This window comes from Mixophyes fleayi, chromosome 6 (genome assembly GCF_038048845.1).
Source record: "Mixophyes fleayi isolate aMixFle1 chromosome 6, aMixFle1.hap1, whole genome shotgun sequence".
Lineage (NCBI taxonomy): Eukaryota > Metazoa > Chordata > Amphibia > Anura > Limnodynastidae > Mixophyes > Mixophyes fleayi.
The window spans coordinates 172,585,007-172,601,600 of record NC_134407.1 but is presented as its reverse complement, the minus strand read 5'-3'; the positions used below and the strand labels follow the sequence as shown (position 1 = coordinate 172,601,600).

The following is a 16,594-nucleotide window of genomic DNA, read 5'->3' as shown; positions in this document are numbered from 1 at the left end:
ACAAGGGTCAATTTGATAGCAGTCAATTAACCTACTAATATGTTTTTTTTGGAGTGTGGGAGGAAACGCACGCAAACACGGGGAGAATATACAAACTCCACACAGTTAAGGCCATGGTTGGGAATCAAACTCATGACCCCAGTGCTGTGAGGCAGAAGTGCTAACCACTAAGCCACCGTGCTGTCCAGTCAAAGTCAAAGACAACATGAAAAACAGAGATGAACAAAAATCAATATTAAGAGATGGAAACCTGAGAATAGAATGTGATGGAGGAAAAGTAGTGATGAACCATAGGAAGAAATGCAAAGCTCTTTCTGTATTACCTGGAAATGAGGTTCTTGTAGGATCCTTTGCAGTTCAGCTGCTGTCCCACTAGGATCCCTCACTCCCGCCATGTCCTGGAGGATCTCCTGTACCAGCTGCAGGTTATTCTCCCGCACCGCTTCCAGCCGGATTTCCTCCATCGGCTCATGAGCCTATGGCATAAATAAGTAAAATGAAAAACGATAAAGGGGAAGAGGGTTCAGTGAGGGTAAAATAAACGATCCCAGTATATAGGAGGATGCTGCTGACTTCTGGTATAGTGCACCCTGCCTGTCTATTCTTACACACTTGTCTATTTAGTCATCCTTCAGCACTGTGTGCTGGCTCTCAGCATGTCAGTAATGATCACTCCTTATGATGGCACCTTCCCTTCCTATTCTGTACCCAAACTTTAACTTAATCCCCATTGAGAGTCTCTCTGTGTGTCTCGCCCTCTGAGGTTATTACCATTGGACTTTCCATGATTCCTTTCAGGAAGATTAGATCCAGGTCAGAGGATGGAGGGTGGTCAGGAAATGTCTGCAGGACACGCTGCATGGCTGTAAGACAAACAGAGAGCATCAGAGACACATGCCCAGCAGTGACTGCACTGATACGCTATGTAGTGAGGCACAGCACAAAAATTAGAGACAAAAATAGAAATCCATAAACATTCCCTTGTCTCACTGAAAGGTTGTGAGACATGTCAGATACAGAACAACAAAATCCTAGAGCAGGCTTGGCTAACCTGTGGCACTCCAGGTCTTTGTGAAACTACAAGTCCCAGCATACCTGTCCAGCAATAAGCTGCTATATATTGACAAAGCATGCTGGGGCTTGTAGTTTCACAAGACCTGGAGTGCCACAGGTTAGCCAAGCCTGTCCTAGAGCATCATCATCAGAAAGAAGAATGAGCATCAGACAGACATATGAGAATGTACACATTTTACACAGTAGGGTACCTGTATCAATCATAACATGATTAAAACATGTACTTAGAGCCTCATTTTCAAATAACTGGGACATCAGCTATACAAGAGAACAGTGCAATGTAAAAACTGGAGTGGTATAAACCATGATACAATACGACACAGATTTGGGGTTATAAAAATAAAAGATAAGTTGTAGTTGAAGATGGATTATCAGTTATCATGGGCTGTAACCTATGAGGGGTAGATAGGTTGATGTGATTAAGTGTCAGCTGGTATGAAAGCACTGAGCAAATAGTTGTAACTATACACCCTTAAAATTGTTACAACTATATAACTTATGTATGGGCAACACCAGAGTTTTGTACTGTTAGTTGTAAAGTCCCTAAGTAATACTAAAATCTGTTCTATACATTGAGTACCATGAGAACACAATAGTGTTAAATAAAGGAAAATGACTGTACAAGATAGTTATTACTGTGGGTAGAAAGAATATATAAAAGTGTATGTATGGTAGATGGGGATAACGTGAAGTAAACAGAATGAAGATGTGGATGACAGGAGATTGCTGAGCACCTGTATGGCAGCAGCTATTAGAGGTGGCTTTTGTAAGGCGATATATTGGAATATTAGCAGCTATGTCAACAAGATGATGGTATGTAAAGGGAAAGTCTGACAGTAAGTTACCTTCTTTTTGTAAATTAGACTCCTCTGAAGAATCCATAGACACCCCAAATATTAACACTCCCCTTACAAGGCTGCTGGCAGCGAATCCTCACTATTAATTTCTTCCTCTCTTCCCTTTTCCTCACTCCCTCCCTATTCCATTCCCACTACAACTCCTCTCTTGCCTCCCTTCTCACTGACTATCATTCTCTATCTCTGCACTCTACTTCTATCCCTCTCCTTCCCCTCTCCCGCCCTCCGTGTCACCACACCAGTCTGAATGAATTACAGCCAGATGCTGTGGCTGACAAGAGCTGGATAATGGCACAGGGAGATATGGACAGTAATAATGACAGCATCAGGCTGTATAATCCAACAGAACCTTACACAGTCTTTCAGTGGATTCTACAAAGGGTTAAAATAACAATAGAGCTGCTTGACCAGTAGAAATGCAGAGCAGAAGGCATGCTGCAAGTTGGTTGGCCAGGGCCAAAAGGTGTAAATAGTATGGGCTGGAAGGGAGAGGGAATACAAGTGGTTTTCCTGCTTAAATATTTGCAAAGCCCACCATTTTCAAGGTAAGGCCCCTTTAAGGCTTGGTGCTTTGAACATCACTCTCTAGTTTCCATGGTAACCAGAGGATTACACAGGATGGGTACCAGCTTGGATGATGCATCGGTTAACCCTTGTACACCCAAAACACAAAAGGTATGTAGTCTAGGCTTTGGTCAGGCACATATTTATTTTTGAAGACTATTAACTGCATCTTTCTAGCTATAGAAAGTACTACAATGTATGTTTCATGTACATGCAAAATACACCAATTAAATAGGACAGACATGAGTGCCCAGGCTCCACCTCCTAAACATGGATGGGGGATGTCACACAGGGATGCTGCGCAATGTGACATGCACACAGAAAGAGGCAGAGAGGACAGCTGAGATAATAATAAACCAAGGAGAAGCATATATATAGGAAGTGAGGAGCAGTGAAATAAGAGAGAAGGTCTAGGAGGAAAAAATACAACATAAGACACAACAAGCAGAAAGGGATGCAATACAAATGGTATTATATACAGTATATATATCTTAAAGTATATATATATATATAATTGAATGTATTATTGTATAGCCTTTTCCTATCATTGAATGTCTATAGCCTTATCTTTAAACTTGGAACTTCCACAGTACAGGGGTCGAATATTTACACAAGCAGCATTTATCATGCTTTATATATTTTAAAAATCTGCAGACAATTAATGAATAATATGTTTGAAAATTTACCTTAAGAGCCTCCTGGTTTGCAATAAAAATACCGTCTGGAGCAGACTGTGTGTCATTTGCAATACAGACATATCTGTTGACATATAGGAGGTTGAATACTCTTGCAGACCCATATATATATATATATATATATATATATATATATATAAAATAAGTTTGTTTGTTTGTTTATTGGCTAACGTTCCACAGCTCTCAAGGTAAAGCTGCCAAATATTGCATGGTTATTTAGTATCGAAAAAGTAACCTGTTAGACCACATAGAGACAAAGCGACAAATATTGAAAACATTATTTTTTGGTTGTAACACTTGTAAACAATTGTTTGACTGCTGGAAGGAAATCTCACTGCAACACAACATAGCGACAACGCAAAGCAGCCGATCTTATTTTCTAAATAGCATTTTTGGTCTATTTACCAAATAATTTGCTAATATATAAAAACTGTTCCACGTTACAAATCAGATGGGTGACCCTGCTAATATGTGTGTATATATATATATATATATATATATATATATATATATATATATATAAAATATTGGTCCATGCAGTCACTATCCCCCATCCACATTTCGGTTCATATGAGCCCAGAGCCGTATCTGCACCCACTATCTCCATCACCGCTGGACTCTCAAAGGAGGCCTTGGCCCAGATATTTTGTACCCATCCCCCACGAGTTTCCAGTGCCACTGTGGGAGAGGTAATATGACATAATAGAAAGAATTTTAGTAGCTGATTCAATTAGACATACATTTCACTTATCGCACCCAAAATGTCCCCAAATTTGATGGAAGTGCCTGCTTGCTGGACCTCACATAAAACGTGAAGGGTTTAACAAGCAGAAGAGCTAGAAGTGAAATGTAACGTTGTGCAGGAAGCTTTGAGCAGAGCAACTCAGGTGCTGAGACTCAAGCTGTTTTTTCCTAAGCTATTTTTGAACTATTGCCAGCAATAGTGGAGCTACATGTCACTGGCTGACAGTGCCTATTGAAACATATAGCTCACAACAGCAAAACAAAAACAACAAAACGTACACATATTCTAAGATAGAATTTAACTTGACTGTAATAAAACATGGAATTATCAGGCTCTCCATGTCAGAGTCAGTCAGCAGAGATTGCTTATAGTAAACAACAGCATTGTCTTTTTTGGGGGGGTCTTGCACCCATTCGATTGCAAAAAGAGAAGAATTTCCCATTGAATTATGACAGAAGATTTTATTTTATAATAAAATGATGAGTGAGTGTTTGGGAGTGTTTATTTTCAATGACATTTAAAAAAAATAAAAAATATGTCTGTGTGAGTTATTTTTTTAATTTATATACCTTTGGCACCCTACTTTATTATATTGGGACCACTGAGGTGACAAAGTTGCTACTCCAGGGGTCCCTATCTCTTTTATTATCCCGGCACCCCTAGTCCAATAGCAACCGCAGCTCTTTTCAGTGGAGGGTTGGTAGACTCTGGTAGGGGTGGGGCCTGCACTGCCCAACCGGGGGCTGGTTTCCACTAGGACAGAGGGACCCCATGCTCCTGATTCCCTGGTGGAAGGAACCGGCACAGTTTGTCTAGTGCTGGGTTTGGCTGATGATTTTAGTAAGGGGGACACACTCTCCATTTATTTATTTCATATTAGGTAGATTCCATCAAAGCAGTTTGGCCTAGTGAAGAAAAATTCCTCGCATTTTCGAACATGAAGCTGCATCATGCATGAAAATTGGGAATTGAATAGCCCCTATAAATATAGATTATATGGAATACTGCTATTAGATATTTGGAGAGGTTAAATGGAATAATTGTAGAAGTTGAGAGAGGTTATATAGAGCAATAGGATGATTGATAGGGGGGAGGCTATATGGAATAATAGGAGGAGATTTTTATTGATAAAAAAACAACTGAAATACAATGGAATAACCACAATCCTCTCATAGATTTAATACAGCAAATATCCACATCATTTCTCTGTAGGTCAGCCTCCAGTTTTTCCACTGAACCTTTGCATTTCCAATTTCCAACTCCTCCCAATTTAGCTTGGCATTATCTTCCTTACCAAATTTCACCCCTAAGATCTTAATATAGAAGGAGGCCTTTGCGAATTCAGGCAGATCAAAACCAGGATCACCTTGCTGTGTCCAGAAAGCTACACTCTTTTTAAGGTTGACCAGAGACCCTGAGCCTTTTGAATAGCTTCTGATGGCCAAAGATAACATCCGGCCAACACAACGCTCAGACACTTCTACAGTCACATCATCCGCATATGCTACTATGCTCAGAGGCAAGCAGTGGGGGGACTCCCCCCCCCCCCAAAAACCACAAACTTTTAATGACCTCAGAAATGAGTCAATGGCAGAGACAAGAGTGGACTCAAAGGGCAACCCTGTCTCACCCCTGCCTCAACTCTGAAAGTGTCACCTTGCCAACCATTAATCAGAGGGAAGCTCTCCGCTCCATTTAGAAAGTTTTTAGCCGATCAACAAATTGTAGCGGGGTACTGTACTTTGACAAAGCTGCCCACAAATAATCAAGGTCTACTCTATTAAAGGCTTTAGCCAGGTCTAGACCAACAACACGCTTCCCACACCCAAGGGTTTTGCATCTCTCATGTCTCCATACCACTGTATATTCTACCTTATCAGCAGCAACACCACTATTATCCATAATATTGGCAGCATTATCAGTATACATGATGGGAGTCTCCTGTATATATTGCTGAGGTATTTCTCCTCTTTCCTGTGTCTCAGCTGTTGCATATCTCTGCTGGGATCCACTTTCCTGAGGAGCGCTGACATCTCCACTCATCTGTTGTTTAACACTGTTCTTTGGGACCTGAGGTGTGTGTACTGGACTTGCACTTTCTCTCTGCTGCTTTACCACCGCTGTCTGTCCCTTCTTGTGCAAGTCTCCTTCCTTAAAGGAAAAACATTGCTGTTTTAAATTTGGCCAGTAAAGTCACCGAATGTCTGCGATTCGCTAGAATTGCAGGTTAATGCATTTACCCCCTTTACTCTGGCTCCAATTTTTGTCTGTACTTTGTGACCTCTTTTTTTGCATCAAAACACTAATGATTGTTATATACTTCTTCAACAGGTCCCAACTGCTCTAAGACAGAATCAATGTGTCTTACAACAATTGCAAGGTCTAGACTTAATAAAGTTTACCATCATATAAAACTTCTTTTAATGTGTTTATGTGTTATGTGTTAATGTGTTTATAAACTAAAAGCTGTAAACCCAAGCAATCTGTTTTTGTATTGTCAGCTTTGCATTCTTTACAAGTGCAGGTATACCATACTTGCCAACGTTGTGTTGTTGGCATCTGGGAGATATCAGGGAGGGAGTGTGGTGGGAAGGCGGAAGGCGGAAGGCGGAAGGGGCGGGTAAAATCACGTAATTTTGCCCCACCCCCCATATGGGCAGGGTGCTGGAGACTTGCCTGCTCTCCACATTCCAGGAGAGTTGGCAAGTATAAGATATACAAGTCTGCTGCGTCTTGTAAGTTGTAATCGCCATCATTGCTGCTCCCATGTGGTCAGGATCTCCATATTGCAGCCTGGATCCTGTGTTTGTTGTAGCTGCAGCTTTACCAGCACTTTGCTTCACTGGCACCAAGATCTTCTCTACAGCTGCAAAGCTTAGTGGAAGGTGTCGTCACTTGCACACCAAGTGAGTTTGATGCACGCTGTTTGCCCTACTGTGCTCTTTGCGGTTATTGTTGTGTACTTTCCTTTGTTTTTTCCTGCATTTGTTGCATTTGTTCTTGAGGTTGCTGCATTCCCTTTGTCTGAAGTGGTTGCATTTTCTGTTCCATTTGTTTGCTGCTAATTTGGCTTTACAAACCTTTGTCTTGTTTAGTAACTGCAATTACTTTCTGTGTCATATTCTCTTCCTTTTCTTCATCTTTTACTTTTTCCACTATCACTGCACTTGCTGTGGTGACATTCACCACATTACCTGGCTGAGAAATAACTGTAGGTTTTGAAAGCACAGCTGTTTGGGCATGGGAGTTGTCTTCCAGAACATGCTCAATGGCCTGGGACTTGCCTGAGAGTTTCCCTGCCCAGAGTGGCCCAGCCCTGGGCTTGCACCAGACATCAGATAAGCACAAGCACACTTCCTATCAGTCGTTATTGGGAGGGATTATATGGGTTAATACTAGACATTATAGGGAGATGTTATATGGGATAATAGGAGGAGTTATAGAAAGGTTATATGGGGTAATAGGATGCTTTATAGGAAAAGGTTATGTGAACTAATAGGATGAGTTAAAGACAGATCACTTTTGTGTTACAGGTGTTATGACTAATAATAATTTTACAGACCAAAAAGAGTTACTAAATGTGGTATACGGTTAGTGGTCACCACCCAAATCCAGGGCCGGACTGGGACTAAAAATCAGCCTGTTGATGAGCAGGAAAAAACTGTGTAGCGGCCCACAGCGGCGGTGGCACCACCAAGGGCGTGACCACATTATGTTGGGGGCATTGATACATACATTATAATAAAACATTACATTTATCACACCATCCCCATCCACAAAAACTCCACCCCGACAAGGCACTTTATGACACCCCCAGCCCACTGTACTTGTCTATACTTCTGATGCTGCTGACATCCGTCAGGGTGGGAACTTCCTGTAGAATGAGCAGGGAAGCTCTTAGTCTCACAATGTTTATAAATCTCATGAGACTTAGAGCTCCTCGGCTTGCTCTGCAGGCTGTGTCCTGTCCGGTGCCTGGGAGCAACTATCAGATTCCTCCTGCTAACCAGAGCTGGATTAAGTCTCGGGAGACCCTAGGCACTTAAGACAGAGGGGCTTCTATTATGTAATATGGTTATTAGACACATTTTTGACAAATACACAGGAGGTACTGTGAGCACTACTGTTAAGTGCATGCAGTTCTTTCTTCACAAGCAGTACAGTGTGAAGCAGGACATACCTCCTAACTGTCCTTGCAGTCAGACCAAATCCTGACTAAGCAGGACAGTCACCCACCAAATTCAGGACAGTTGGCAGACTGTCCTGCTCTCTCCTACCTGTCTTGTCACTTTCCCCACTTGTGGCTGCTGGTTTCTTTAGATCAGTTGCTGCTTGTCTGGATCCTGGAATGTTGGGGGCCCTATTTGAAAAAAAAAATGGGTACATGAAATTTAGAAAACTCCAACCAGCACCAGTGTTAAATCAATAGCACCCACGTTTTAAAATTAGGCCTCACTCCAGCCCTGTTATTAAAATAATAGTATTCACATTTGATAAATACATCTATCTCCCTCCAACTAGCCCTGACATTAAATTAATAGTATATACATTTAATAAACCGACCTATTTCCCTCCAACCAGCCCCAACATTAAATTAATAGTATTCCCATTTAATAAATAAACCTATTTCCCTCCTTCCAAACAACCCCAGCAAGAAATTAAATAGCATTTACGTTTAATACATATAACCATTTCCCACAACCATCCCAGGCATTAAATAATTAATAATCACATTTAATAAATAGACTTCATTTTCCCCAAACAGCCTCACATTCAATTAATAGCTCCCAAACCACCCCAGCATTAACTTAAAGATCCAATCACCCCATCTTAAATTGATAGGCCCCACTATTAAATTAAATTGCCCCACCATCACCCCACAAATAAATTAGCACCCAATAATTAGCCCCTACCCGCAATTCACCATTAGATTAATAACCTAGATCCACATTATATTAAGACCCCCCTTCCCTCGCACATTATAGTCATATACTGTCCTCCACACACATTATAGTCATATACTGTCCCCCACACACATTATAGTCATATACTGTCCCCCACACACATTGGCCATTTTTATTTCCCCCTCCTAGAGCCATTGCCCCCCCTGCAGTCATGTTCACTTTCTTCCCCCCTGCAAACATTTTCAGTTCCTCCACTGTGCAGTCGTTTTTAATTAAACCCCCCCCAGGAGTCGTTTTTACTTAATCTCCCCCCCCTCCCCCCCGGAGTCATTTTTACTTTATTCCCCCCCCGGAGTCATTTTCACTTTATTGCCATTTTTACTTAATCTCCTCCCGCCCCCCGGAATAGTTTTTATTTAACCTCCCCCCTCGCCTGGAGACGTTTTTACTTAATCTCCCCCCCCCCCCGTAGTAGTTTTTATTTAATCTCCCCCCCCCCCCCCCGAAGTTGTTTTTACTTAATCTCCAAAGTGTAATCTCTCCCCCCCCCCTGGAGTCGTTTTTACTCAATCTTTCCCCCTGGAGTTGTTTTTACTAAAACTCCACCCCCCTGAAATTGTTTTTTCTTAATCTCCTCCCCCCTGGAGTCATTTTTACTTAATCTCCTCCCCCTCCACTAACTGTCACTGCCACCCCAGCACCATTTTCCCTATCCCCGAAAAGGAATGCAAATACAAAGTATACAAATACGTAACTTACCTCAGCAGCCTCCTGGAATTCACTCTGCGCCCTCCACAACTAAACCGCACTTTGTGAAGGCTCCTACGTGGCTGCTCATGTTGTTGTGACGAAACTTGAAGTGCCGGATCCCAGGAGAGCTGGCCCTGCCCAAATCTGTAACCACTTTTCTTGTCTGACATGGTGCAGATGCTAATACCACGTGCCACCACTGTGGGACTTAAAATGCTGACTGGGTTTTAGCAGTGTAGCCTCTACACACTGAGCTACAGACACCATTTACAGTTTGCAACAGCTTTGTTAATCCTGTTATACTGGTCCTGACCGCGATCTGGATGTCTCTTAACAACCATATGCTGGCAATGATTTGTAAACAACTGGTGCTTGTTATCTTAAACTTAAGACTGTATAAAGTAGCTCCCTGTGAGCACACATTGTCAGTGTTTATTGATCTAGTATCTGGGCTGCTTATGAGTGTTTAACATTTGGCTTGTAGGACTACACTTTTGGATCTTGACTCCTTGACTTCGGATGACTACCCCATCTGATCAGGGGCTGCAGAGTGCTCCTTAGTCATACTTTTAAAATCTGTTCTTTGGAAGAAGCTGAAATTTATGGCATTGAATAGCGGGTGGTGAGGATTAAACATGCGATTGCACCATTAAGCCCCAGCTCCAGAAGTTTCCAGGAGGTTAGCTACACTTCCGGGAGCCTGGGAGGACTCCGCAAAATTCAGGAGACTCCCGGAAATTCTGGGAGAGTATGCCATTAGCAAAATTTGGTTAGGAAGCTGATGATGCCATTCTCACCTAATGGGCTTCCTCTACTCTCAATAGAGCAGAGTGGGCTCACCGCACTCCCTGCATCTCCTATAGTTCTGCCCCTGCCTTTGGCCTTTTGACCACTGTATATACTCTTGACTTAGATTTCTGGTTCACTCGAACATATTTAAAGGTACAAGGACTTTTATTTAATGTAATCAAGTATCATTATACCATCTGGAACTTCTGGAAAGATCGCTAGTACCACAGACTGGTGTGTAACTGTCCTTATTAGGACTACATGAACATATAAACTATCACTGCATCAAGATTCTGCTTTGACGACTACTTACCAGTGCTGTAATTCCTGTGACGTACGGATTAGACCAATCTAATCCGTTATCTGGATGTTCTGAGGTTGGAACCCAGCATCTATTACCAACTCTCTTCTCACTACCCTGCAGCTCTGGCCAGTGTGGCAGACAAGGGGGAACCATCCACAGCAACCCTGATCTGAAGAGAAGAGGTCAGGTGTACCAGCGAGGTGCCAAAGCAAGGGGGTACACTAGCAGCCAGAGTTACCCAGAAGGATGCGATTCTAGGTGCCAGTGAAGGAGCCTAGTGGTGGGAGCAGCAAAAGCTCCTCCTACTGCAGTTAGAGGGTGCATTTGAGATCAAGAAAAGGGAATGGTGGCAAGAGAAGCCCAACCGACCCAAGCAAAACACAGAAAGGGTGGCATAGGAGGTCCATCCAATCACAATAATATAATAACCACTCCTGCAATAAACTTTTGATTAAGACATTTGCGGAACAGCATAGGATACTGTGATGAAACAAGTTTGATAACACTGTAACCAGCCTGTCCCTCGTTTCTCACAAAATGTTACTTATGGCATGTACTTTTTATAGCCCTTGCGTTTGTTCCCCAGCTCAACAGAATACCACTGCAGTGTCTAATTACATGTGGATAAGGGGACATTGTAGCTCATTTTAAATATGTATATTGTTTATTGTAACTTGTTGATATTGCATGGAAGCTGTTAGTCATTGTCCTTAAAGTGAAGCCAGGTGGGTTATGGGTAAGGATCAGATTTCAGGATACAGGTGAGGGGAAAACCAGTTAGTTTCCATTGTTCTCAACATGACTAGTTTAGACATTTTGTCTAGAGCCCAGCAGGGGACCTTCTGTGGAAGTACAGCTCATCTCCACTCCCCCTACAACCCCCTGATACAGCAACCACCAATGGATAAGAAGGATAGACCCAGGGGTTTGCCCAGGGAGGGGAAAACACTGTGGAAATTAGACCCTAGATATAAGAAGCCACTCCAGGGTGGGAGGAGATATTCATTCTGGGACTGGAAGCTGCAGGGTAACTGGTTTTAGAGTTGCCGTTCTCTACCAGGTGACTGCAACTCCATAGGCTAGTGGGGTAAGGGACAAATAATGTGGTAAACCTGCCTGGCATTTATCTACTGTGTGTACATAATATTCTAGTGACTGTTTTATTACAATAAATGTACTGTTTTACTTTCTAACTGCATTTGCCTGAGTGACTAATAAGAACCTTAGAAGGTACTGGGTAGGCTTCCCTGGCCTAGAAAGGCACCTGTGGGTGGCCAGCCAGAGTGAAGTGGATAGAATTGGGCCAGAAAGCCCAGTATCTTCACAGATACTTATTGTTCAGAAAGCTTCTTTTGTCCTTACAAATATATCATGGGCCCATTACCATGCAGTGTTATTTCTGCCACCAATCATCAAGAATCCTTGGTAGCGAACTTGGTGCACTCTCCACACTTCCTTACTGACTCAACATAACCCCAGTATCAACTGAGAAACCAGAACTTTGAACTTTGAACTTAGCGTCTCAGTATTGAACGAGCAAGTGCCTGTGTCCGAGAGAGTTGCATATTTCTGTTTGCAATGCCATCTGCCCCACTCTCTGGAGTTTCCAACAGCCTACTTGACTTTGCTGATGGATTCAGTAAACGGTAGACTTAACAGCTACCCCTGCATTGCCCTATGGCTGCCTTATTGACCTATTACCTGGGACTCAGATCCCTTTTACTTATACATATACTTCAGAATCCGAGATGAAGGTCTTGGGGAGTATTTAAATTCAAATCTATAATGAAGGTGTAGCTGACATTCAACCTCTTCTTTAGGGGCCCAATTTTATTTGTTTGAAAATGTTCTCTGCATAGACTACCGTGCCTTGAATTTGGTCACAGGGCAGAATTGGTGCAGAATAGGTATCCACTTCCTTTAATCCTAGAACTATTGAAAAGAGAAAGGATTGCTAAAATCTTTACTAGCCTAGACAATAATGGGACCATAATCTGATCCGAGTAAGACTAGTAGGTGAAAGGAAAAAGGTATTATGGACCCATTATGGCCATTACGGGTACTGTGCTATGCCCTTTGTCCTCTGCAATAATTTTCATCATTTTATTAATGAATTGTTCAGATATTTGTTGGACAAGTTTGTATTAGTATATTTTGATGACATTCTGATCTACTCTGTATCTACCAGTGCAAATTGTGTTGGTTCATCTGCGGCAATCTCTTTTTTGTCAAACCAAAAAAATGTGCCTTAGAACAAACATCATTAGAATTTGTGGGCCAGATACTATCCCCACAAGGTGTACAGACAGATTCTGCTAAAACTAAGGTCATTGGTGACTGGCTTATCCCTAAAGTTGTTAAAGCAGTACATAAGCTTCATTGGCTTCACTATCTATTACCCCTGCTTTATTCAGAACTTTATAAAATTGTTACTACCATTATCACACTGACCCACAAGACTAACATTTTTAAATAGTTTTCAGAGGCTCAACATGTCTTTGCCACTTTAAAGATGACCTTTACCACAGCCCCAATCATAGCCCATCCTCATCATACTTTACCTGTAATTTTGGTAGATGCCTCTGACATAGGAGCCCTTCTGTCCCAAAGGCAAGGAGGAGATACGCTGCTCATCTATCTTTGTGCCTATAATTACCCAGCTTCATAGTTACTTGGGTGAGCACAGTGGGGGCCCCAGTGTAAGTGATATGAGCCAGTGTCCACAGTACTCTTGCCACCCCCACCCTTCCTTTATGCAGTTCAATAATTCTCTATAAGCCATACAGCTATGTTTTTTATAGGTACACTGCGATTTACATGATGGCGATATGAAGAAGGTCGTATGCGAGAGGTGGAGTATAGAGTGCAGTTAGGATAACTGAGTGGATTATAAAATGCAGAAATGTACCCCATTCTGTTCTATAACCATGTAAAATTACACACTCATAGAGCGCAGGTCAGGAACCCCAAGATGACTTTAAATATCTTGACAATGACCAGTGTGTACATTATTCCTTATACTTTTTATTTCAGATTAAACAATAAGGCCAACCTAATTCATGCACATTCTGGTAAATCAGGGATAAAACTACAAAAAAACACTGTGACTAGTAAAGTAATGACATATTTAACCATCATTTATAAGAATACAATTTAGTTTTTTATGGTTATAACACAATCACTTATATATTTTATGACCTACTTCTTTCTCCGTAACTTACCACAATCGGAGTTGATAGAAGAGACAGCGACAGGCATTGAAAATCCACGAGATAAAACAAGACAATGTCTTGGGAGATTATCAAAAAGAAATAACTGGAGTCCTGAGAAAAGAAGAAAAGTGTTGACAGACTTGAGGACTGTTAGCACTGGCCTAAGGGTTGGCAATGTGTGCAGGTGACCAGGACACCATGCGCAGAAGGAACTAAAGTATTTACATGAAATAGTATTATATAGTATGGTGTGGCACAGTAAAAAAGGGCTTATATAAATCAATTTTATTAGATTCTGAAGGAACTATTGCATTTCTGTCCAGGCATATCAATATACAATTGAGGCACATATGTTACAATCTCATAGTTTTTAATATATTATTCCTTTTTTTTTTTTTTTTTAAATCTTCACACTAAAGATCAGAAATACATATTCAGTTCAGATGCAATGTACGGCAGTTGTGGGATCATTTTTTTTCTTTACTTTGTACAGTCTTATTACTTTACAATTACAATAGACATGCTCCAATGCCATCCCGTTGGATGAAAATGTTGCACCTAACTTGATCAAGTCTTCAAGTGATTTGGCGATCCATGATTGATTATATTACATTTATTGTCACCCACACATGTGTGGATTCTTTAACAATCGTATTGCAGTATCAGATTGAAACAAGGGTGGATACCTTTAAGAATCAAACCTCTAGCACTCTGGAGATAGAGACTTAAGGGGGGAAATTCAATTCCCCCCAAAGCAATGCCCTGCTAAGTCTATTACCGTTAATACGCTAATCTTAGCACAGATTTCTGCTTGCGGCTCAGGGAGCAAAAAGCTGGCGTAGAAATTACTATATTAACGGTAAGTATGCACACTATTACCATAATAACGGTAATAGTGCGCAGGCCACGGTTACTTTTGACAGTAACGCAGCCAATTGAAGTCCTTAATCTGTAAGACTTTTAATTGATTGAAACTGTGTTTTATATTAAATGACTGTTTGTAATGAGTAAAATCAATGCTACATTCTAACAAGTGAGAATGCACTGTAAATTATTAGATGTTTAATAATTAAAATAAATTAGCATGACCACCTTCTAGCGCGTTAGATGGCCTTAAGCACTAAAGGGATATAATATTATAAATATTACAGAATATCTCAATAAGGCTAAATAACCAATTCATAAAAACAGAAGACTCTTTATAGTAATTCTGGCAAGTAACAAGAAAAACTGGTATCTAATTCAAATTGAAGGCTCGTATACAAATACATTATAGATACTAGTAGAGCACTAATCCAGGCAACACATATGTATCCTACATCATCATTATTTACATTACATACAAAACAAATAGTGTATGTGTCTGAATATTAGACATAAACATAAGTGTTCACACAGGTATATATAAACAAACAGATATACTAAATAAATAAGCATGCATTAAAATTATAGACACATACATACATACACACATACATAATACATACAATGTAACCACCTACCCTGGGTAAGGATGTCTGGATATAGAGGGTTTGTGGTGTCTATGTTGTGATCTATGTCGTGATCTATCTCTGATATATCTCTTATCACCCAGCTGTGGCTCTGTTTAGAAACTGCTGGCTCTTAAAAGGGTAATGCCGATAACTGGGCCAACCAGTGCAAAGGGGGAGTTAAAGGGGTTCTGTGAGATACAACGGAGAAACAATTTACTTGATGATACACCAGGAACATGCCTAATGGCTTTTTTTTTTACTGCTGTCATGTTGATAATTTATTTACTCACAACAAGACATTACTGCTAAAAGTTTCAATTCTGTGCAATGTTGTTTCTTCTTCCAGCTATGTTCTCATTATATTCTCTGAAATCGTTTTAGTTTCTCTTCATATACTCTTTAAGATATTCATGATCAGAGCACATTTTAATATTTTGCCATGTGTTAGATAAACTGAAAAAAAACAACATTTTTAACTGCTTTGTGTACCTTAGTAAATTTCATATTGATTTTTTTTGCAAAAAAGGGGTCGCTTGGGAGCATAGTGACATAAATATTTTTCTATTTTAAGTTATTTATGCAGGATAAATAAGCAAAAATAACAAACAAAAAAAAACAAAAGCCATGATTGCTCACATAGTTTGCCCCAATTCGATACCAAAATATAATTGGCTCGTTCTATAGGATATTTAGATGCCAGACTATTACTGTATACATGGTATGGTGCAGTTATAGCCTTAGAAATAAAAGGTACTATATTTTCCTATTTTAATATTAATTTGCAGGGGCTGGCAAATTTTAGCTTGGGGTTGAGCACACGGCCCAGGCCCATAGTGCATGAGAAGCGGCCCATCTCTTAAAGTTGTTTTAGGTATCATGAATATAGCATACTTGCCAACCTTTTCTATTTGACATCCAGGAGCTCAGTGGGGGAATGGGACGTGTGAAGGCGGGGCTCAACGAATCGTGTCATTTTGGCTCCGCCCCATGCTAAGAAATGCCGGCATTACATAGCGGGGGCGGGGCTTAACGATGCAATCGTGTCATTATGCTCCGCACCCACGGCGAGCCGGTAGGATGCCTACTCTTCTGGGAGGATTCCCCAAAATTTGTGAGCCTCCCGGAAATTCCAGGAGAGTAGGCAAATATGGTGACAGTTCCACTATGTGTATTATGTGGATGGCTGTGTACCAGTGTAACCTATGGC

The 16,594-nt window shown here is 41.0% G+C and overlaps 1 protein-coding gene across 2 annotated transcripts in view; it reads right to left on the bottom strand.

The window, feature by feature from the left end:
• Positions 1 to 15,508, bottom strand: part of MPP2 (MAGUK p55 scaffold protein 2) — a 38,258-nt gene extending 22,750 nt beyond the window's left edge. Inside the window, exons 1-4 of one of the 2 annotated variants that reach the window (XM_075177237.1) lie at positions 15,397 to 15,508; positions 13,904 to 14,005; positions 772 to 863; positions 324 to 476 (exon numbers count right to left, since the gene is read on the bottom strand). In XM_075177237.1, coding sequence (XP_075033338.1) covers positions 324 to 476; positions 772 to 863; positions 13,904 to 13,940 — 282 coding nt within the window. In that variant the 5' untranslated portion in view covers positions 13,941 to 14,005; positions 15,397 to 15,508. Of the gene's footprint in view, positions 1 to 323; positions 477 to 771; positions 864 to 1,919; positions 2,224 to 13,903; positions 14,006 to 15,396 lie in introns of those variants that run through there. The other variant, XM_075177238.1, reaches the window with a different exon arrangement.
• Between the last annotated feature and the right edge of the window lie 1,086 nt (positions 15,509 to 16,594).